General features: G+C 46.3%; 2 protein-coding genes across 3 annotated transcripts; both read left to right on the top strand.

Moving 5' to 3' along the window:
- Nucleotides 1-8,213: 8,213 nt before the first annotated feature.
- Nucleotides 8,214-11,685, top strand: ptmab (prothymosin alpha b). 2 transcript variants are annotated; one of them, XM_083907542.1, is made up of 5 exons: nucleotides 8,214-8,339; nucleotides 10,787-10,852; nucleotides 10,976-11,060; nucleotides 11,149-11,240; nucleotides 11,338-11,685. In XM_083907542.1, exons 1-5 carry the CDS (start codon nucleotides 8,292-8,294, stop codon nucleotides 11,380-11,382), a joined length of 336 nt encoding a protein of 111 aa, XP_083763668.1. In that variant the 5' UTR covers nucleotides 8,214-8,291; the 3' UTR covers nucleotides 11,383-11,685. The 2 variants fall into 2 exon arrangements, with proteins under 2 accessions (XP_083763668.1, XP_083763669.1); XM_083907543.1 differs by lacking the exon at nucleotides 8,214-8,339 and adding an exon at nucleotides 9,202-9,332.
- Nucleotides 11,686-16,648: 4,963 nt separating this feature from the next.
- LOC310942593 (cytolytic toxin-alpha-like) lies at nucleotides 16,649-20,326 on the top strand (the record flags this gene model as incomplete). Its single annotated transcript, XM_083908004.1, has 2 exons — nucleotides 16,649-16,742; nucleotides 18,897-20,326. The coding sequence occupies 2 exons, from the start codon at nucleotides 16,649-16,651 to the stop codon at nucleotides 20,324-20,326; spliced, it is 1,524 nt and encodes a 507-aa protein (XP_083764130.1).
- Between the last annotated feature and the right edge of the window lie 3,814 nt (nucleotides 20,327-24,140).

Raw genomic sequence — 24,140 nt, 5'->3', positions numbered from 1 at the left:
GAGTGAGTGACTTTGGTGCAGGAGAGTGAGTGACTTTGGTGCGGGAGAGTGAGTGACTTTAATGTGGGAGAGTGAGGGACATTGGTGTGAGAGTGAGTGACTTTGGTGCGGGAGAGTGAGTGACTTTGGTGTGGGAGAGTGAGTGAATTTGGTGTGTGAGTATGAGTGAGTGACTTTGGTGTGTGAGTATGAGTGAGTGACTTTGGTGTGAGAGAGTATGAGTGAGTTTACTAACATCAGTTTCCTCTTACAGTTAAAGATAAAGACGTGATCATGTGACGCAGACTCGGCCCCTTCTCAGCAGCAGGGGGCGCTCACAGCACAGTCACTGCCTCATAAAACCACACACAGCTCTTCTTTTTTTTTTACCAGCCTTCACTGTTGTTGAACCCCCTAAATGCCTACATTACCCACAATGCAGCAGCAGCGTCTCACACACACACACACACAACCAAAAAAAAACAGGAAGGAGAGGATAAGATGGCTGCCGGGTTATTTATAACTTTAGCTGCTGCTGCAACCTCAGACCTGCGGAGGGAGGAGGAGGAGGAGGAGGAGGAGGAGGAGGAGGAGGAGGAGGAGGAGGAGGAGTCCATTGTGTGAGCCGAGCCTCCATGTTGTGAGAGGCTGCTGTTCTTCTGCATAAGAAAGAGGAGGAGGACCTTATTTAACTATTAGAGGGGATTTTTCTTCTTTTTTCAGATTGAGGGGGAGGAGGAGAGAGGAGAGGGGGGAGGGGTGAGGAGGGGGCCGGCCTGACACTAAGCCTGTCCACCAGCCAGTCAGGAGCTGCTGCTGTGTTTGAAAGATGCCAGGAGGGGGTGGAGTCAGTGATGATGATGATGATGATGATGATGATGAATGTGCAGCAGCTGCAGAAACAACATAAACCCCAAAATAAAGAAGACTCTGTGTGACACCTAGTGGCTGAGGAGAGGAAGTGCAGCTGCCGACGTGCTGCGTCCTTCACCAGCTGATTTTGCAACAGTGTTTCGTCTGCTGCTCTGTGTGTGTGTGTGTGTGTGGAACACATGCCCATAACTCCGCCCCCTCCCGCCCCGCCTCTCTCCCTGTCCCCGCCCCCGCCCACTCGTCCTGTTTCCACGGCTCAAAAACAAGGACGGCTTAACGCTCCGTCTGCTCCGTCGCCATGGAAACACTGACCTCACTCTGTGGGGACTGTCGCCATGACGATCTGCTGGGGGGGGGGCTGGTGACTGAGCGGCCCTGCAGTGTGGAAAGTGTCCAGCAGAGGGCGCTCACTGTGATGATTTGTCCCTGATCGACATGATTGATCACAACAGACCAAAATAAACCTGTGACATCATTAATGATCATATTTGGCACATTATGAATGATCTGAGCGTCTCTGTACGATGGACTGACACGGTTTGATGTTTCTCGACCTCTGACCTCTGACCTTTGAAGGTCATGTGTCTTCGAAGCCTCTGAGAGGACGTGGACGTCAGCCTGAGACACAGAAACGCACTGTTTTAGCTATTTCTAACAAATCGGATTCAGATTCACTGTGAAGCCGCAGGAGGAAAACAGGAAGTGGTGCAGAGCCGTGGCCCCGCCCCCTTTGCTCCGCACCAGCACTTCCTCATTCTTCACATTTCCGCTCTGAACTCGGCCAACGGCAAATATTTGTTTTTGGTGCAGAGCAGGAAGACGGTGGACACTGAGTCAGAGACACGTCCTCAGAGTGGGACACATTCCTCACTGTCCTCACTCTAACACTGTCAACTCTGGACATGACCGAAAAAACATGGAAGCCTGGGGCTTTTACTTTGAAAACTGTGGCCCTGAGTTTTAGTCTGAACAGAAACCTAGGCTTTTATTTTGAAAATAAAAGCCTAGGTTTCTGTTCATCCACACTAAAACACAACCCTGAAAGTTTTCAAAATAAAAGCTTCGGTTTCTGTTCAGACTAAAACTCAGGGCCACAGTTTTCAAAGTAAAAGCCCCAGGCTTCCATGTTTTTTCGGTCATGTCCAGAGTGGACAGTGTTAGAGCTCAACTGGTTAAGGAGTAGTCATCAGGACCTTGAGGTTCTGGGTTCAATTCCCTTATCCTCCAACATTTAAGGTTCCACATCCAAAGTGAACACTGAAAAGCACCAAGAGCTACCAAATGTCTCAGGGATGTGTGGCGTAGTGGTTTCGTTCACAACAGTAAGGTTGTACCAGTCCGGTGGTGGCTGGTTCGAATCCACCTCGTGGTCCCAAGACATTACTCGGTGGTGCGGAGCGGCAATAAAGTGGTGGCGTGGTGGGACCGGGGGAGGGGCAGGAGCTCCTGCCCCGGCGTTTCCAGAGACTTGACTTGACTTGAATGGGAGGGGTTATGCTTTTTTATTTCACATATTTTTGACCACCTGACTCCCACACCCCAGCACCGTATATACCTGTGTGTATACGGTGCTGGGGTGTGACACACCCACCCACACACACACACAAGTATACGGTGCTGGGGTGTGACACACCCACACACACACAGGTATACGGTGCTGGGGTGTGACACACCCACACACACACACACACAAGTATACGGTGCTGGGGTGTGACACACCAACACACACACACAAGTATACGGTGCTGGGGTGTGACACACCCAACCAACACACACACACAGGTATACGGTGCTGGGGTGTGACACACACACACACACAAGTATACGGTGCTGGGGTGTGACACACACACACACAAGTATACGGTGCTGGGGTGTGACACACCCACACACACACACAGGTATACGGTGCTGGGGTGTGACACACCCACACACACACAGGTATACGGTGCTGGGGTGTGACACACCCAACCAACACACACACACAGGTATACGGTGCTGGGGTGTGACACACACACACACACACACAAGTATACGGTGCTGGGGTGTGACACACACACACACAAGTATACGGTGCTGGGGTGTGACACACCCACACACACACACAGGTATACGGTGCTGGGGTGTGACACACCCACACACACACAAGTATACGGTGCTGGGGTGTGACACACCCAACCAACACACACACACAGGTATACGGTGCTGGGGTGTGACACACACACACACAAGTATACGGTGCTGGGGTGTGACACACACACACACACGTATACGGTGCTGGGGTGTGACACACACACACACAAGTATACGGTGCTCGGGTGTGACACACACACACAGGTATACGGTGCTGGGGTGTGACACACCCACACACAGGTATACGGTGCTGGGGTGTGACACACCCACACTGATTGTCTGTGGGAATCAGGTGTTCAAAAATATGTGAAATAAAAAAGCATAACCCTTCCCATTCAAGTCTCTGGAAACGCCGGGGCAGGAGCTCCTGCCCCTCCCCCGGTCCCACCACTCCACCACTTTATTGCCGCTCCGCACCACCGAGTAATGTCTTGGGACCACGAGGTGGATTCGAACCAGCCACCACCGGACTGGTACAACCTTACAGTTGTGAACTCAACCACTACGCCACACATCCCTGAGACATTTGGTAGCTCTTGGTGCTTTTCACTGTTCACTTTGGATGTGGAACCTTAAATGTTGGAGGATAAGGGAATTGAACCCAGAACCTCAAGGTCCTGATGACGACTCCTTAACCAGTTGAGCTAACTCCACACTCATTCTTTCACTTTTCGAACTCCTATTTACTGTTTGTGGTTGAATATTGTATTTAAAATTCAGTACATGTAAGATTCAAACCCATATTCACAGTACCCAAGGGTTGAACCCATGACCTCAGGATCCTGAGTACTGCTCCTTAACCAGTTGAGCTTTTAGTGTGGATGAATGGAAACTGAAGCTTTTATTTTGAAAACTGTTGGGTTGTGTTTGAACGGAAACTCAAGCTTTTATTTTGAAAACTGTGGGGTTGCGTTTTAGTGTAGATTAACGGGAAATTTAAGCTTTTTTTTTTTTTTTTAAACTGTGGGCCTGTGTTTTAGTGTGGATGAACTGAAACTGAAGCTTTTATTTTGAAAACTTTGGGCCTGTGTTTCAGTGTGGATGAGTGGAAACTGTGGCTTTTATTTTGAAAACTGCGGTTGTGTTTTAGTGTGGATGAACAGGTGATTTCAGGTGATTTTTCATGTGATCTCAGGTGTGGATGTCAGTGTTTCCTGTCGTTAGTTCAGTTTGTGAGAAAACATCAGTCAAACAGGAGTTCATGTTTCTCAGGACTCGCCTTCATCACCTCCTCCTCCTCCTCCTTCAGTCAAAACTCCTTATTTGGTCACAGAGGAAACTTTTTCAAACCTGCAGGCAACGACTGTGTGTGTGTGGTGTGTGCGTGTGTGTGCGCGTGTGTGTGTGGGTGTGTGTGTGTGTGTGACACCATCATGTCTCTTCATGTTCTTTTCTCCACACACACACACATTAAAGGCACAGTTGAGGTTTTCTTGTATGAGTCAGTGCTGTCAGTGCTGTCAGTGCTGTCAGTGCTGTCTGTGCTGTGAGCGCCCCCTGCTGCTGAGGCCCACAGACTCACTCTCAGTGAAAACAAAATGGCTGCCAGCAGAGACACAAGGAGAAACTTCATAAAACCTCCATGAGTTTATCTGCACATATCTACAGTGGCTGCTTTTCACTTTGTTTGCTCAGTTAATGGTTTGTTAGTTAGTTAGCTGGTCAGTTGGTTGGTCAGTTAACTGATGAATTGGTTGTTTGTTTAGTTGGTTGCAGGCAACATCTGGTGACTTTAGCTTTGCTTAGCTTCGCATAAGGACAGGAAACAGAGGGTATAAGGAAGCAGGACACTCATTGACCTCTTTCTCAGATCCCTGTTTGAAAATGACATGTTATGGTCACATGTTATCGTAACATGTTATGGTCACATGTTATCGTGTCATGTCATAGTCACATGTCACGGTAACATGTTACAGTGTCATGTTATGGTCACATGTTATAGTCACATGTCATGTTGTCAGGTGGTCACATGTTATCGTGTCATTTGGCGCAGCTGTGGCCTAGTGGTTAGGGCTTTGAGCTGGAGTCCGGAAGGTAGCCGGTTCAATCCCCGACCAGTCCGCAGCTGAAGTGCTGTTGAGCACTATACCCCTCACTGCATGGCAGCTCACTGCGCTGGGTTAGCATGTTCTCCACCTCACTGTGTGCTGTGTGTTCACTAACTCACTGCAGAATTGAATTTCCCCTTGCGGGACTTAAAGGGTTCTTAATCTTAATCTTAATGTTATGGTCACATGTTATAGTGTCATGTTATGGTCACATGTTATAGTGTCGTGTTATTGTGTCATGTTATCGTCACATGTTATTTTTTCATGTTATCGTCACATGTTATTGTTTCATGTTATCGTCACACATTATAGTCACATGTTATAGTCACATGTTATAGTGTCATGTTGTAGTTACGTTATCGTCACACATTATAGTCACGTTATGGTGTCATGTTATAGTTACGTTATCGTGTCATGTTATAGTTACGTTATCGTCACACATAGTCACGTTATGGTGTCATGTTATGGTGTCATGTTATCTTGGTGATTTTATATAAAGGTCACATTTTCATCTCATATAAAACGATGAACACATGAACAGTTTTCTTTTCCTTTGAACACAAATGAAACTTTTAGAATTCCTCACAACATTCAAAAGTGTTCTTTAAAATCCTTCAGATGGACCTCAGTGACACAGAGTGACCACACGAGGCAGCAGAGGACCAGCAGCTCCTGATCACCCAGGTTAGTCCTGTACAGGTTTAACTTTCCCCCGAGGAGACGTGGGGGGGGGGGGAAACAGCTCAGGATCCGGATCCAGTCAGAGCTGCGGCTCCACTCCGGGCTTTATGTCCTCCCCTCTACTCAGCCCTGTTCCACTGGCGGCCATTTCATGATGATGATGATGATGATGATGAAGCTGTTGTTTCTTACACACACACACCATCTGGTATCAGAGGAGTGTTTGGTGTCAGTTGGTCTGGACTAACCAGTCAGCCGTGTGTGTGTGTGTGTGTGTGTGTGTGTGTGTGTGTGTGTGTGTGTGTGTGTGCGTGCGCGTGTGTGCGTGAATGGAAACACTATATTTAATGCACTGAATAATCTGTGCGATGATAATGAGATGGCGACATCTACAGGCTGCACAGTGTATTACACTAATACATGTGTATATCAGTGTATATATATATATATATACGTGTATATATGTAATATCTCTATACATATATATTTACTACAAAACACGCAACAGTGTTTTTGTACATATATAACATATACCGTCAAAGTACATGTATACATTAAAAAATATATATGTGTGTGTAAAAAGACAAACACGACCTAAATAATAGTGATAAACAATATTAACTTTGTTTTTGTAGAGTTATATAGTGAGGCCACCAGAGGGCAGCAGAGGGCAGACACTGCAGCTCACACTGTAAGTACTGTAAATACTTTAAATACTGTCATATGTGACTTTATTCAAGTGTATTTTATTTTATTTTAATCTGAATTCATTTACAGTTAAAAGCTCATGTTCGCGCTGTGTGTGTGCGTGTGTGTGACCTCCTGACCTCCAAACACACATCAGCTGAGATCAAGTTTAAATGTAAACATTAAATATTCATGTCACTGACGGTGACACCTGAGGCTGCAGTGACACGGAGTGACCACACGAGGCAGCAGAGACACAGTCGGTTTCCTCCAGCTGCCACTTGATGTCAGTAAAGAGCTCCTTTTAAAGGAGCAGGTTTAAACTTTCTACCTGTTTGTTTCAGTTTGATGGAGCTGTGAAGACCAGTGGACATGAGGACATGAGGACATGAGGACATGATGTGGACATGAAGACGTGGACATGTTGAGGGACCAGTGAATGATCCTCCTCGTCCTCCACAGCGCCCCCTTGCCAGGGTTTGGACCAAACACTGGGTGATAGTAAGTGTTTGGTTATTAATATCCTAAAGCCACTGGGAAATGTCTGTTTGAGCCAAAATGGCCGCCTTCCTGTTGAGTTGGGGTGATTTTATCTGACTCTTATTCTGATAAACATCTGTGTGTGTGTGTGTGTGTGTGTGTGTGTGTGTGTGTGTGTGTGTGTGTGTGTGTGTGTGTGTGTGTGTGTGTGTGTGTGTGTGTGTGTGTGTGTGTGTGTGTGTGTGTGTGTGTGTGTGTGTGTGTGTGTGTGTGTGCGTGTGTGTGTGCGTGTGTGCGTGTGTGTGTGCGTGTGTGTGCATGTGTGTGTGTGAAGGTTTTACATTTAAACATTTAAATTAGAGAGACAGAGGAGCAGGAGGTGGAGGAGGTGGAGGAGGAGCAGCAGGAGGTGGAGGTGGTGGTGAGGCCTTCACTGTCTCAGCTTGTTCTTTTCAACAGAATTCCTGCAGTAAATGAAGAGCCTGAGGAGACGAGATCATAAAAGAGGAGACATTTAAAACCATTACACACACACACACAGATGCACATAGACACACACACACACACACACACACACACACACACACACACACACACACACACACACACACACACAGATGCACATAGACACACATGCAGACGTATGTGTATATATATATATATATGCTTGTGTATGTGTGTGTATGTTTGTATGTATGTGTGAGGATATATATATATATATATATATATATATATATATATATATATATATATATATATATATATGTGAGTTTGTGTATGTATATATGTGTGTGAATGTGTATATATATATATGTGTATATATATATATATATATATGTGTGTGTGTGTATATATATATATATATATATGTATATATATATATGTGTGTGTGGATATATATATATATATATATATATATATATGTGGGTGTTTATACTTTGTTGACTATACTATATATATATATATATATATAGTATAGTCAACAAAGTTCAAAAATAAGAACATTTCTCCTGCTTGTTGAATAACGAGTGTAAATCCACACTCATCATGTTAATAAACATTTTTAATCACACTCGTCACCAGGGGGCGCTCACAGTAAAGTCTGTGCTGACTTCACGTCACTCCTGAAAAGAACGGAACTGAAACTCCTCTCTGCCGCTCCGCTCCAGTCCGAGCATCCGGGCCCGCGTTTTACAACAAGCCGACGTCCATTTTGAACCGACGGACGTCCGCGGCGTCCAATCAGCGTTCGCCGTGCGCAAACCGCTGCGTTCGCTCCGCGCCGCCGACCAATCAGAGCCGTCCTCCGCTCAGAGGCCGAGTGTGGGCCGGCGATCACCGGAGCTCCGTCCGCTCCCCTCCCCCAACAACAGGCGGCAATGGCGGCGGCGTGAGGCCGCTTTTGTCCTGACAATGTCCCGCGTGTTAGAGACACGGTGTGTGTATGCGTGTATGCGCTCGGTAAGAACAACAAAGACGTGTGTTTGCCCTCGTGTGTCGTCACAGTGCGTCACCCCTCACGCGCACAGGAGCGTCATTTACTTTCTCTTCCCGCACTTTTGTGTCGTCGCATGTTGTGTTTGTCACTCACACACACACACACACACACTGTCGCACCGTGATGTTTACGTTACTTTATGAGCATGTGGTGAAGAAAAGAACGTACGTAACGTAAAGTGCGCACTTTGACACACGAGGGAGCATCGATCAAACATGGACGCCAGGAAGAGAGGGAGGAGGAGGAGAAGAAGGGGGGCGGAGCTTGAGCCAACATGGCGGAGCTGCTCCTCATCTCCTCTCCGTGTCTCTCAGCTGATCGATGGCGTTCATGTGGCGCGAGACGGTAACGATATTAAAAAAACAACTTTAATCCATGAACACTGACGGTGCGCCCCCCCCCGACTCCCCCCCCCCCACTCTTCATCCTCCTCACCCCCTCCCTCCTCTTCCTCGGTGGGCGGGACCAGCAGCCGCCGCTTGACTGGTCCACGCGACCATCTATCAAAATGTGACGCTCGCGCCCGTTCGGTGAATAATAACCGACTGGCTCGGTTTCCGCCGCTGAGCGGACCGGTTCTGTTCGGTTTGACCGAGTTCGGGATCATTGTTTCCGCGGAGAAAAGGACACGGAGGGGAGGGGGGAGGAGGAGGAGGGGGCGTGGCCTCCGGCTTTAGAAACCCTATCCCATTGTTCCGCTCCAACGCGCGAAAGAGAACACCTCTGTGGCGCGCGCAGCCAATCCGCGGCCGCCCACCTCCTCGAAGCCCCGCCCCCGCAGACTATATTAGAGGCTCGGTGCGCGAGCGTCGCCGGCACTGCTTCATCACACCGGTGTGAGTCCGCAGGCGCGCGCACGGATCTACTTCATCATCATCTTCATTCTTTTTTTTTAAAACCCCGCTAAAACAATGGCCGACACTCAGGTGGACTCCGGCTCCGACATCTCTGCCAAGGTGAGGACTGAGGAGGCGCCGCTCACCTCCCTCCATCTCCTCCTCCTCCTCCTCCTCCTCCTTTAACCCAGATTTGTCTCCTCCTGTCGTTTCGCGCTCATTCGCGCTCCGTGAAGCCGGAGTCCGTGTGAGGAGAAGCGGAGGAGGAGCAGGAGGAGGAGGCGGGTCAGTGAGGAGCACAGAGCCGCTGTTTACGTCTGTTAGTGCGGGAGAAGGAGGAGGCGAAAGCGGAGGAGGAGGTGGAAGGAGACGCGGTCACAGAGTCTCATTGTCCGGACGCGGAGCCGCGGTTTGACGCGCGGCTTCTTTGTTGCTGTTTGTCGGTGATGAACGTCCGTCATGTCGGTGTTTGATCATCCATCACTCTCCTCTTCACCTCCTTCTCCTCTTCTCCTCCTCCTCCTCTTCTTTGTTTTAAATTCAGCGGCTCGGCTCGTGCTCCGTGTCCGGGAGCGCGAGGCTGCAGAGCGGCGCGCGCTCCGCGGGTTTCCCGTTCACCTCTCCACTGAAGTGACGGACGGTGATGAGCGCGCGTGAACGTCTGTGGTTAAATCCCCTCTGTGTGTGTGTGTGTGTGTGTAAGGGAGTTAAAGCCCGGAGCACGCGCCACAGACCCGGGGGTTTGTTTACCGACCCCGGGTCCGTGGCGCGTGCTGCGTCGGTGCCGCCTCGCTGTTTATGTTCTTTATTTATGTTATTGATGTTTGTGGAGCGCGTGAATGAAAAGTGTGTGTGCGCGCGCTCGCGCGTGTGTGTGTGTGTTCTTCATTTAAATACTTTGATCTTATTGGGTCAAACTTTAATTGTGTGTGTGATGATGAAGAGGAGGAGGTGAAGGAGGGAAAGTTGGCTCGCGCCGGCGGCTCCGTTCATCAGCAGTTATTTATAGTCGTGAATCTTTTTTTTTTTTACGCACGAGCGCCTTTTTACGCGCAGTGTTTTGCGCGCGCGGCACCGCGTCTCTCACTGACCGATGTGAGAAAAAAAAAGTCATCAATCAATCAAAGCGCGCTGAAGGGCGCGAGCGAGCGGGGGGCGGGGCCTGTGTTCGCGGTGTCGCGTTCACCATGTGTCCTCTTCTATTGTCCTTCCAGCCTGCGCGGCAGGAGCGACGCACGCGGCTGCCGCTCCTGCCGCGTGCGTCGCTCTCACCACCTCCTCCCCCCCAGCCCCTCCTCCCTCCTGTGTTATTTTAAACCCACGCCGTGCATTATGGGTAATGCAGTGCTTCTCCCGGGCGTGTCTGGTGACATATGGTGGTGATGGCAACCCACAGAAGACTACAATACCCAGAATGCCCTGGGGCAGCCACATCAAAGTATCATATTACAACACATTAGAGGGTGAAGAGGGTGTGTGTGTGTGAGAGAGAGAGGGAGAACACACACACTGTGATTAAAACACTGAGTTCATTTATTTTTATATTTTAATTTAAATTTCTATTTCTCTTCCAGGACCTGAAAGAGAAGAAGCTGGCGGAGGAGAAGGAGAACGGCAAAGACGCTGCCACCAACGGGAAGGTAAGCGCCACTGCAGTGAGGCCGTAAACAGCCGATCAACGTAAACACCGGGGCACTCCTGCAGTACCTGCGGTGTCCACACGGGGGCGGCGAATGAATGCATGATGTGTTTTGTGTTTTCAGGAGAACGAGGAGAACGGTGAGCCCGAGGTGGACGACGAAGACGACGAGGAGGTGGACGAGGAAGACGAGGAAGACGACGGAGAAGGTGGACGTTTAGAAAAGTCAAAGGAGAAAAAAAAGTTTTATTGTGAACATCTTTGACACAGGAAGTGACGCGCGCGCTTACATTTCAGGTGACGAGGAAGATGAAGAGGACGACGAGGACGAGACGGAGGGAGGGACGAAGAGAGCGGCGGACGACGATGACGAGGACGACGACGACGAGGTGAGACTGAACGTCTTTTTCCTCTTCACCCTCTTCATCCTCTCACCCTCTTCATCCTCTCACCCTCCTCATCGTCTCCTCTGTTGTTGTTTTTCAGGACGACGTCGAAACCAAGAAGCAGAAAACTGACGACGACGATTGACGCGCTTTGGCCCCGCCCACACCCTGCTGAACCACTTCCTGGTTCTTCACCTTTGACCTCTGCTTTTAAACGTCACAGGTGGAGACCGGAGGAGAAGAAGAAGAAGAATGATTTAAAAAGAATAAAAATCAACCTGGTCATTAGCAAGTAGACAACACACACACACACGTATACAAACACACACACACGTTCCCAGAGGAAGTCGTCTCCACGGCGACGCAGAAATCCGGCTTCTCTTCAACAACAAAAGGAGAATTTGTTTGTATTTTTATTTACATTTTATATTTTTGTACATATTGTCAGGTGGGGGAGGGGTCAGGAGGGGAAAGGGGAGGGGTCAGCGATATCGGTGCTTCTTCTTTAACGTAAGATTTTACGATCTCAGATATAAACCCCGCTGAACTCAGAGCATTCCAGTAAATTTAATGTATGTACGTTAGCTGTACTATAACGAGTTTGTTTGTATGGAGGTCAAAGAAAAGAGCCTCTTTTTCTTTTCTTCTCTTTGTTTTTCTTTCTTTGATGACGGCCTGTTTTTGATGTATGTGCGAAGTTTGTTGTTTGACAATAAACTGGACTTTTATTTTGTGAATTGTTCTTTTGTGGATTGTTCTTTTCGCCACTCACTCTGCCACACCAAAGTCACTCACTCTCTCTTTGGTGTGGGAGAGTGAGTGACTTTGGTGTAGGAGTGTGAGTGACTTTGGTGTGGGAGAGTGAGTGACTTTGGTGTGAGTGACTTTAGTGTGGGAGAGTGGGTGACTTTGGTGTGGGAGAGTGAGCGACTTTGGTGTGGGAGTGTGAGTGACTTTGGTGTGGGAGAGTGAGTGACTTTGGTGTGGGTGTGTGTGAGTGACTTTGGTGTGGGAGAGTGAGTGACTTTGGTGTGAGTGTGACTTTGGTGTGGGAGTGTGAGTGACTTTGGTGTGGGTGTGAGTGTGAGTGTTTGAGTGAGTGACTTTAGTGTGGGAGAGTGAGTGACTTTGGTGTGGGAGAGTGAGTGACTTTGGTGTGAGTGTGACTTTGGTGTGGGAGAGTGAGTGACTTTGGTGTGAGAGAGTGAGTGACTTTGGTGTGGGAGAGTGAGTGACCTTGGTGTGAGTGACTTTAGTGTGGGAGAGTGAGTGACTTTGGTGTGGCAGAGTGAGTGACTTTGGTGTGGGAGAGTGAGTGACTTTGGTGTGGCAGAGTGAGTGAGTGACTTTGGTCTGTCAGTGAGGTGAGTCTGCTTCAGTGTGTGTGTGTGGGGGGGGGGGGTCAGAGGTCAGAGGTCATGTGATCATGTAGAGTTATTATATTGTTATGATACAGTGAATCCACCACGGTTAATTAAATGTGACGGTTATGAATGACTGAAGGATGCAGCTCCCCCTTGTGGCCCTTCAAAATAAAACACTCATGTGAGCGCACTCACACACACACACACACACAGATAACAACAACAAAATTCAGTTTGAGTGAACTTCATGTCAAACTTTGTGTGTGTGTGAGAAGATAAGCAGCTACAGGAGAATTCATGGAGTGTGTGTGTGTGTGTGTGTGTGTGTGTGTGTGTGTGTGTGTGTGTGTGTGTGTGTGTGTGTGTGTGTGTGTGTGTGTGTGTATATAAGCAGCTGCAGTGGGCAGGACTCTGACTCTGCTTCTCGTCTCGATCACAAACGGTCAGTCGCTGTTTTATATTTATATATTTATACATGTATTTATATTTGTACTGCTTTAATATTTATACTGTGTGTTTATGAGTACATGTACTGTGTGTATTCTATGGTGTATTTGAGACAGTGTTGGTACTTCAGTACATTACTACTTTAGTATTCTCAGTAAAAAGTACTACTATTACAGTACTATTACTGTATTATTACAGTTTTCACTTCACAAACAAACATTCTTTTGTCCATATAAGGGCATCTCCACTGCACCATTTCCTGTCCAGCTCTAAGTGTTTTGACTGCAGTGAAAATGGAGAATGTTTGTGGACTGAATGTTGTTCGTACTGATGTTGGTGTTAAAACCTGGTCCTGGATCACCGGTCAGGAGCCGTTTTACTGGAACTTTAAAATGACGACATGTTGAGAAAACGGCGTCTCGCGGCCAAAGTGGCTCAAGTGTTTCCATTTCCACAAAACACGGAAACCAGAGTGAGTCCAGCGGAGCCCGGAGTCAGGCGTCTGAAAACAAAATCAATCTTTGATAGACGCAGGTTCACCTTGTTACGCAGCAAAGATACGAAAGCCGTTAGGAATGACAAAGCCAAGGTTTTTAGAACAATTATTTATGAGGCAAAAGTTAACACTAAACTGAACACAGGCCTAAGAAAGAGGAGGATAGAGGATCGTTCCTGTTGTTTCGAGTTTTGAGGTTGGTTCCTAGTAGAGGATAGTCCCTAGAGGTTCTAGGAAGGTTCTCAGTAGAGGATAGTCCCTAGAGTTTCAAGGTAGGTTCCTAGTAGAGGATAGTCCCTAGAGGTTCTTGGAAGGTTCCTAGTAGAGGATAGTCTATAGAGGTTCTTGGAAGGTTCCTAGTAGAGGATAGTCTATAGAGGTTCTTGGAAGGTTCCTAGTAGAGAATAGTCCCTAGAGTTTCTTGGAATGTTCCTAGTAGAGGATAGTCCCTAGAGGTTTTTGGAAGGTTCCTAGTACAGGATAGTCCCTAGAGTTCTGTGGTAGGTTCCTAGTAGAGGATAGTCCCTAGAGGTTCTTGGAAGGTCCTAGTAGAGGATAGTCCCTAGAGGTTCTTGGAAGGTTCCTAGTAGAGAATAGTCCCTACAGGTTCTTGGAAGGTTCCTAGTCGAGGATAGTCCCTAGAGGTTCTTGGAAGGTTTCTAGTAGAGGATAGTCCCTAGAGGTTCTTGGAAGGTTCCTAGTAGAGGATAGTTCCTAGAGTTATGAGGTAGGTTCCTAGAAGATGATAGTCCCTAGAGTTCTGTGGTAGGTTCCTAGTAGAGGATAGTCCATAGAGTTCTGTGGTAGGTTCCTAGTAGAGGATAGTCCCTATAGGTTCTTGGAAGGTTCCTAGTAGAGGATAGTCCCTAGAGTTCTGTGGTAGGTTCCTAGTAGAGGATAGTCCCTAGAGGTTCTTGGAAGGTTCCTAGTAGAGGATAGTCCCTAGAGGTTCTTGGAAGGTTCCTAGTAGAGGATAGTCCCTACAGGTTCTTGGAAGGTTCCTAGTAGAGGATAGTCCCTAGAGGTTCTTGGAAGGTTCCTAGTAGAGGATAGTTCCTAGAGTTATGAGGTAGGTTCCTAGTAGAGGATAGTCCCTAGAGGTTTTTGGAAGGTTCCTAGTAGAGGATAGTCCCTAGAGGTTTTTGGAAGGTTCCTAGTAGAGGATAGTCCCTAGAGGTTCTTGGAAGGTTCCTAGTAGAGGACAGTTCCTAGAGTTATGAGGTAGGTTCCTAGTAGAGGATAGTCCCTAGAGGTTCTTGGAAGGTTCCTAGTAGAGGATAGTCCCTAGAGGTTCTTGGAAGGTTCCTAGTAGAGGATAGTCCCTAGAGGTTCTTGGAAGGTTCCTAGTAGAGGATAGTTCCTAGAGTTATGAGGTAGGTTCCTAGTAGAGGATAGTCCCTAGAGGTTCTTGGAAGGTTCCTAGTAGAGAATAGTCCCTACAGGTTCTTGGAAGGTTCCTAGTAGAGGATAGTCCCTAGAGGTTCTAGGAAGGTTCCTAGTAGAGGATAGTTCCTGGAGTTTCAAGGTAGGTTCTTAGTAGAGAATAGTCCCTAGAGGTTCTTGGAATGTTCCTAGTAGAGGATAGTCCCTAGAGGTTATAGGAAGGTCCCTAGTAGAGGATAGTCCCTAGAGTTTTGTGGTAGGTTCCTAGTAGAGGATAGTCCCTAGAGTTTTGTGGTAGGTTCCTAGTAGAGGATAGTCCCTAGAGGTTCTTGGAAGGTTCCTAGTAGAGGATAGTCCCTAGAGGTTCTTGGAAGGTTCCTAGTAGAGGATAGTCCCTAGAGGTTCTTGGAAGGTTCCTAGTAGAGAATAGTCCCTACAGGTTTTTGGAAGGTTCCTAGTAGAGAATAGTCCCTACAGGTTTTTGGAAGGTTCCTAGTAGAGGATAGTCCCTGGAGTTTAAGGTAGGTTCTCAGTAGAGGATAGTCCCTAGAGGTTCTAGGAAGGTTCCTAGTAGAGGATAGTTCCTAGAGTTATGAGGTAGGTTCCTAGTAGAGGATAGTTCCTAGAGGTTCTAGGAAGGTTCCTAGTAGAGGATAGTTCCCAGAGTTATGAGGTAGGTTCCTAGTAGATGATAATCCCTAGATAAATAAGAAACTGTGATTTTACTTTCTAATCTTTTTTGACCTCACAGTCACATCACACGTAGTTTGTCTGAGCATCGTTGTGGCTAATAATTGAAAGTGAACTTTTTCCTTTGTCTTTTGATTTGGGAACAAATGAAGAATTTAATGGGAATCAAACACAGGCCTAAGAAACAATTAGAGCTGAAAGTAAACGACAAGCTAATACAAGATCTAGCACAAATTGCCTCAGCTTTTAATAAATATTTTACTGACTGAGATCAAAACAGCGCAACACTGAGCTACGGTTGACGATGGAGTGCACTTTTCTTAGATCTGCGCAAAGCCTTAGGCACAGTCAACCAGAAAGTCCGCCGTTAGCACTTAGCTGCTTTGAATCTTAGCTTGACAGATAGATGTCAACATCTTGAGTTGTACAGTGGACGGCCACAAGGGTCAGCCCTCGGTCCACTACTGTTTTCTTTATATATTAATGACCTGCCGGCTGTTTGTCCCGATGTGGAAACCCAGTTATATGCGGATGACACTGTAATGTTTGTGCATGCTAGGACAAAGCAGTCGGCAGCTGCTAAACTCACTTCAGCGTTAGCGCAGACTAAACTGCTCCTGACATTCTGCCAAATATAACAATTTCAGGTCATAATATTCATATTGTGTCAGAGGTCAAATATCTGGAATTGTTATTGACGCCAATCTAACGTTCAAAAAAACACATAAAAAAGTAGTAAAAGCTGCTTTTTTTAGTGTTGTCGATTAATTGGGATCATCCTCGACATATTTAACTAATAAACTAAACAAAGAAACCCAGAGCTCAACATATCTGCAAGATGCACTACTCAAACGGCCAGTAGGGGCAATGCTGAGAAAATGTGTTATTTCAAGATATAACCACAAACTCACCTCTTCTCGACTGGCTATGTTGATTTTTTTCTCCTTTCCTTTTCTGTTGCAGTGAGGACCAGCTGGTGGTCAGAGAACATCAGTTGACAAAGACGGTGTTTTGTCCACTCAGGCTGAGCCATGAACTTTGAAGGGACAATGGAGATGGCGGCGCTCGGTCGGCCTTTCTTCCTCGGGATGCTCTACAACTGTCGCACCGACAAACTCGTGCCTGGTAAGAAAAAACAAATGTGGATGCTTTCAAACCAAGACCAGCCTGAAAGGGGTTTCCTGCCAAAGTGTTAGGACCAGTTGATGGAGACAGTTGGTATGATGAGGTCGATCAGGATCTGCTCCAAAACAGTCATCTAAGAACCATAAGAAAAAAGGATAGTCCCTAGAGGTTCTAGGAAGGTTCTTAGTAGAGGATAGTCCCTAGAGTAGGTTCCTAGTACAGGATAGTCCTTGGAGTTTCGAGGGAGGTTCCTAGTAGAGGATAGTCCCTAGAGGTTCTGGGAAGGTTCCTAGTAGAGGATAGTCCCTAGAGTTTCGAGGTAGGTTCATATTAGAGGATAGACCCTAGAGGTTCTAGGAAGGTTCATAGTAGAGGATAGTCCCTAGAGGTTCTAGGAAGGTTACTAGTAGAGGATAGTCCCTGGAGTTTCGAGGTAGGTTCCTAGTAGAAGATAGTCCCTTGAGGTTCTAGGAAGATTCCTAGTAGAGCATAGTCCCTGGAGTTTCGCAGTAGGTTCCTAGTAGAGGATAGTCCCTAGAGGAGGTTCCTAGTACAGGATAGTCCTTGGAGTTTCGAGGGAGGTTCCTAGTAGAGGATAGTCCCTTGAGGTTCTAGGAAGGTTACTAGTAGAGGATAGTCCCTGGAGTTTCGAGGTAGGTTCCTAGTAGAGGATAGTCCCTTGAGGTTCTAGGAAGGTTACTAGTAGAGGATAGTCCCTGGAGTTTCGAGGTAGGTTCCTAGTAGAGGATAGTTCTTGCAGGAGATTCCTAGTAGAGGGTAGACCCTATAGGTTTAAGGAAGGTTCTGAGTACAGGATAGTCCTTAGAGGAGGTTCCTAGTGGAGGGTAGACCCTAGAGGTTATAGGAAGGTTCCTAGTACAGGATAGTGCTTAGAGGAGGTTCCTAGTAGAGGATAGTCCCTAGAGGTTCTGGGAAGGTTCCTATTAGATGATAGTCCCTAGAGGTTCTGGGAAGGTTCCTAGTAGAGGGTAGTCCCTTGAGGTTCTTGGAAGGTTCCTAGTAGAGGATAGTCCCCGGAGTTTCGTGGTAGGTTCCTAGTAGAGGATAGTCCCTAGAGGAGGTTTAAGTAAAAGATAGTCCCTAGAGGTTTTGGGTAGATTCCAAGTAGAGGATAGTCCCTAGAGGAGGTTTTAGTAGAGGATAATCCTTAGAGGTTCTGGGAAGGTTCCTAGTAGAGGATAGTCCCTAGAGTTTCGAGGTAGGTTCATATTAGAGGGTAGACCCTAGTGGTTCTAGGAAGGTTCATAGTACAGGATAGTCCTTAGAGGAGGTTACTAGTAGAGGATAGTCCCTTGAGGTTCTAGGAGGGTTCCTAGTAAGTAAGTAAATTTATTATAGTAGAGAATAGTCGCTGGAGTTTCAAGGTAGTTTCCGTGTAGAGGATAGTCCCAGGAGTTTTGAGGTAGGTTCCTAGTAGAGGATAGTCCCTAGAGGAGGTTTAATTAGAGGATAGTCCCTAGAGGTTCTGGGAAGGTTCCTAGTAGAGGATAGTCCCTAGAGTTTCGAGGTAGGTTCATATTAGAGGGTAGACCCGAGAGGTTCTAGGAAGGTTCCTAGTTGTGGATAGTCCCTGGAGTTTCAAGGTAGTTTCCGTGTAGAGGATAGTCCCTAGAGGAGGTTTAATTAGAGGATAGTCCCTAGAGGTTCTGGGAAGGTTCCCTGTAGAGGATAGTCCCTAGAGTTTTGAGGTAGGTTCATAATAGAGGGTAGACCTAATACAGGATAGTCCTTAGAGGAGGTTCCTAGTAGAGGATATTCCCTTGAGGTTCTAGGAAGGTTCATAGTAGAGGATAGTCCCTGGAGTTTCAAGGTAGGTTCCTAGTAGAGGATAGTCCCTAGAGGTTCTAAGAAGGTGCCAAGTAGAGGATACACCCTAGAGGTTCTGGGAAGGTTCTTGCTGGAGAATGGTTCCTAGAAGTTCTTGGAAGGTTCCTCATAGACTATGGGTAAAATAAGTAAATGACAGATTAATAAAGGTACCTTTACCAAATCAAAAATGTTTGATGATAATAAGAAACTGTGATTTTACTTTGTAATCTTTTTTTTGACCTCCCAGTCACATCACACTTAATTTGTCTGAGCATCTTTGTTGGCTTATTATGGAAAGTGAACTTTTGCCTTTGTTTTTTGCAGGATTGACCCTGTGGGACCACGATGACCTGATGAAAAACATCCGACAAAGACCAGAGAACTATAGTGAATTTATAGTAGTTGCATCGGAGTCAATTGAGGACAAATCTTCAGCACTCAATGTCAAAGGATCGCTGAAGGCCAGTGTCTTATTTGGAATGGTTGAGGTTGAGGGATCAGCCAAATACCTGAATGATCAGAAGACATCAAAGAATCAGGCCAGGGTCACGGTGAGGTACAAAGCTACCACAAACATCCAGACATTGTCGATGAATCATCTCGGAAGCGAAAATGTGAAGCATCCATATATTATTGACAAAGGAATAGCCACACATGTGGTCACAGCTATTCTTTATGGGGCGCAAGCCTTCTTTGTGTTTGACCGCGACGTCTCAGAAGAGGAAAATCATGTAGTCATTGAAGGAAACCTGAGAGCGACGATGGAGAAGATCTCTAATCTTGCTGTGGAAGGCAACGCTTCTCTGACTGTGAAAGACCAAGTCAAAGCAAATGAAGTCAAGTTATCTTGCAAATTCCATGGAGACTTTTCTCTCCCGAGAGTTCCGTCATCCTTTCAGGAAGCATTTCAGGTCTACCAGAGCCTGCCCACACTGCTGGGACCCAACAGAGAAAAAGTCGTGCCAGTGAAGGTCTGGTTGTTGCCGCTGACAGATTTAGATTCCTCTCCTGCAAAGATTTTCCGTCAGATAAGTGCAGGGTTAGTTCAGGAAGCACAGAGTGTCCTGGAGGAGCTCAGCGAGCTGGACATGAGGTGCAACGATGCAATGAAGACAACGACCGCACAGCAGTTCCCACAGATCGGCAAAAAACTTAAAAGTTTTAAAGAAATGTGCAACGTGTTCAAGCTCGATTTCCAGCGAAGTCTATCAGAGAAACTTCCATCAATACGAGGAGGAGGCGAAGAGGAGTCGGTGCTCGCTGAGGTTCTAATAAAGAGAAACTCTTCTCCGTTCAGCAGCAAAAACCTGAATGAGTGGATGGACTGCAAAGAGAATGAAATCAGCATTTTACAATCTTTTACCAAGATTTTGAAAAACACAAAGATCATTTCATCTCAGAGCAAACTTCATGAGGAAATCCTGAGTGCAGAAAACACAGTGTGTTTAATTTTCACCTCTCTGGGAAGTGTTGAACCGTATCTCTCAGCTTTGTCAAACTACAACAACAAAACCTCCAAACTCCAAGATCCACTGACCTATGATGTGGAGAAGGAGCAGTGGTATCAAACAGCCGGAGTCTTAGATACGACGATGAAGAACGTAAAGCTCGTCAGTGACTTTGCTGAAGCCAACAAGGAGAACAAGAACCTTAAGTTCCTGACGATGGCTTTGACCAATGAGAACCTGAAAGGTTCCAGCATCTACCTTTATAAAGATGGTTCTCCTGAAGGCAAGAACTTTGAACCACCTTAAAGACCTGAAATTGTGAGAGTGAGAAAACCAAGCCTCAACAGTGTGACGCTGAAGATCTCTCCACCCAGATCTGGAGCAGAGGACATCACCTCCTACTCTGTGGAGCATTGTGTCAGTGGAGAGGACGGATGGAAACAAACGACTGCACCAAAGGGTGAGGAGGTCACAGTGAAGGATCTGAGACAGTGCACCGAGTATGTGTTCAGATGCAGAGCGATCACCTCACTAGGTGTCGGGCCACTCACTGAGCTCCGTACTGAGATAAGAGTAACCTACACATTCCATAACCCTTTTAAAATCTTAACCCTTTCAAACCGGGACCCTAATGCAACAATGTGTGACCCGCCACGGACAAAGGGGGCACAAGTCGGCCCAGCGCCAAACGAGTAAAACATGAAAAAAATTTTTTTATTTTTTTTCTAAATTGTTCAACTCGAAGTTTTGAAGAAGCCACTACATGCTTCAAGTCACAGTATCGTAAAACCATAAACTTTGTGTTTGAATTAAGGTTGTTTTATCTGTGAATCACTCCTAGTTTGGGTGTGGCGATCTCACATTCCAGAGCTTTTGTTGTTTTTTCAGTCAATCAGCTGACGATCACGGAGAATACACATGGCTAATTAATATGCACGTACCAGAGAGAGTGTGTGGAACTTTCCAGCAGTTATTCAGCGTGTGTGTATGTGTGTGTGTGTGTGTGTGTGTGTGTGTGCAGTGTGAAATTAAAGCGTGATTGTCATCAAAGCTTTGTTGACCAAAGGAAGGCAAAGAAAACCGGACAATAATTGAACTGTGGCTGAACTTCTTCTCAAAGACAGAGACAGATTTAACTGTTGCTGTGACTGGACTGTTAGCATTTTAAGCTAGCGATCTTTATGCTAACGTGTTAGCAGACTTCATCGTCACAAAAACAACAAACAGATGTTTATTCAGCAGCTGAAAGAGAGCAGGACACACACGGTAGTTGTTTGAGATGATGACGTGATGCCAGCACCGCTCTATCTCCTTATGGGAGAGTTTTCATATACGTAACGTAAGTGTTCAGTCACATACAGGGAGGTTTTTTCTTGTTATTGTTTCACTAGCTCCACCACAAACATGTGCTGATGTGCTTGAATCATGTGTGAATGACACAGCATTGACTGTGATGCTAATGATTTAGCAACGAGTTGTGAGTTAGGACATTATCAGCTCATTCCATCCACACTACACCACAGAGCCACTTCAATGTATTTCATTAGTGCCTGCGGCCACCTAAACTTATGCCTAATTTTGTTTAAATAATTCTTGCACACTTTCTGTAAATCATATAAACTTTATTTCACTTCTCAATTATCACTGTGTTTGTCTCCTATATGATATATTTAACCGAAATGTCTTTTTCAAACAACCAATGATTTATAAAGGAAAATCATGAAGATTTACAGGGTTTTTCATACCACTGTATGACTACACAAATGAGCCCCCCCCCCCCATATATTTTTGTAGGCTATTTCATTTCAAATCTTAAGAGGATATTATGTCCAGTTTTTCATGTATTGTTTATGTATTGTTCTGTGTAGCAGTGTAGCTCACAACAATAGTATCTGTGCTCATACAGAGACACTGACAGTTTAGACCAGCAGGGGGTTGTTCTATGTAAATGTGATGATTCTGTCTCTTTGCTCTCAGAAGGTGGAAATGTTTCAGGCTAAAATTCTCCCTAAAGCAGTTTGAGGAGTGTCTACATTCAAATGACCACATCTTCTTCAAAAATCTGACTTACATGTGTTTGACATTGTTAGAAAGCTTAGAAATCACACTTTCAGAATCCGTAAATAACTTCAAATGTCCCGAGGTAGACTTGTGACCAGTTTTATATATATATATAAATGTATATCAATAAAATGACAAGAGTCAAGAAAATGTCCCATTGTTTCCTGTGTTCACTTCCTGTTTGTTGTTGTTTTTAAATGTGTGAGTGTGTGTGTGTGTGTGTGTGTGTGTGTGAGTGAGTGAATGAGTGAGTGAGTGAGTGTGAGTGAGTGTGTGAGTGAGTGAGTGAGTGAGTGAGTGTGAGTGAGTGTGAGTGAGTGTGTGAGTGAGTGAGTGAGTGTGAGTGAGTGAGTGAGTGAGTGAGTGAGTGTGAGTGTTAGTGAGTGAGTGAGTGAGTGTGAGTGTGTGTGTGTGTGTGTGAGTGAGTGAATGAGTGAGTGTGAGTGAGTGAGTGTGTGTGAGTGAGTGAGTGAGTGAGTGAGTGAGTGTGAGTGAGTGAGTGAGTGAGTGAGTGAGTGAGTGAGTGTGTGAGTGAGTGTGTGAGTGAGTGAGTGAGTGTGTGAGTGAGTGAGTGAGTGAGTGTGAGTGTGAGTGTGAGTGTGTGAGTGAGTGAGTGTGTGTGAGTGAGTGAGTGAGTGTGAGTGAGTGTGTGAGTGAGTGAGTGAGTGTGAGTGAGTGAGTGTGAGTGAGTGAGTGTGTGTGAGTGAGTGTGTGAGTGAGTGAGTGAGTGAGTGTGAGTGTGAGTGTGAGTGTGAGTGTGAGTGTGTGAGTGAGTGTGTGTGTGTGTGTGTGTGTGAGAGTGAATACATGAATGTTTGTCACTCAGGTGATGACAGACCACAGTGATTAAACATGGCCGTCTTCTCTTTCATCTGCAGCAGATCTCAGTGTTTTCATCAGCACATGAAAGAGAGACAAAGAGGAAGAGGATGTTTCATCTTCATCTCACCAAAGGATGGATTTGTAGTGTAGTGAGTGAGTGAGTGAGTGAGTGTGAGTGAGTGTGAGTGAGTGTGTGAGTGAGTGAGTGAGTGTGAGTGAGTGAGTGAGTGTGAGTGAGTGAGTGAGTGAGTGAGTGAGTGAGTGAGTGAGTGTGAGTGTGTGTGTGTGTGTGTGAGTGAGTGAATGAGTGAGTGTGAGTGAGTGAGTGTGTGTGAGTGAGTGAGTGAGTGAGTGAGTGAGTGAGTGTGAGTGAGTGAGTGTGAGTGAGTGAGTGAGTGTGTGAGTGAGTGTGTGAGTGAGTGAGTGAGTGTGTGAGTGAGTGAGTGAGTGAGTGAGTGTGAGTGTGAGTGTGAGTGTGTGAGTGAGTGTGTGAGTGAGTGTGTGTGAGTGAGTGAGTGAGTGTGAGTGAGTGTGTGAGTGAGTGAGTGAGTGAGTGTGAGTGAGTGAGTGTGAGTGAGTGAGTGTGTGTGAGTGAGTGTGTGAGTGAGTGAGTGAGTGTGAGTGTGAGTGTGAGTGTGAGTGTGAGTGTGAGTGTGAGTGTGAGTGTGAGTGTGTGAGTGAGTGTGTGTGTGTGTGTGTGTGTGAGAGTGAATACATGAATGTTTGTCACTCAGGTGATGACAGACCACAGTGATTAAACATGGCCGTCTTCTCTTTCATCTGCAGCAGATCTCAGTGTTTTCATCAGCACATGAAAGAGAGACAAAGAGGAAGAGGATGTTTCATCTTCATCTCACCAAAGGATGGATTTGTACTTCAGGAGCATTTCCTGTCTGACCTCTGACCTTTGACCTCAGGAGTTTTCTCTCTAATATAATTACTACTCACTTACCCACAAAACTCCAGAACAAACACTTCTAATGTCAGTAACCATGTTATGTTACTGTTGCACCAGGAAATGTTAGTAAACCACTCACTCTCTCACACCAAAGTCACTCAATCTCTCACACCAAAGTCACTCACTCTCTCACACCAAAGTCACTCACTCTCCCACACCAAAGTCACTCACTCTCCCGCACCAAAGTCACTCACTCTCCCGCACCAAAGTCACTCACTCTCCCGCACCAAAGTCACTCACTCTCTCACACCAAAGTCACTCACTCTCCCACACCAAAGT

This window comes from Microchirus variegatus (genome assembly GCF_963457635.1).
Source record: "Microchirus variegatus genome assembly, chromosome: 21".
Taxonomy (NCBI): domain Eukaryota; kingdom Metazoa; phylum Chordata; class Actinopteri; order Pleuronectiformes; family Soleidae; genus Microchirus; species Microchirus variegatus.
The sequence above is the reverse complement of the archived record's forward strand: the minus strand, read 5'-3'. Positions and strand labels throughout refer to the sequence as shown.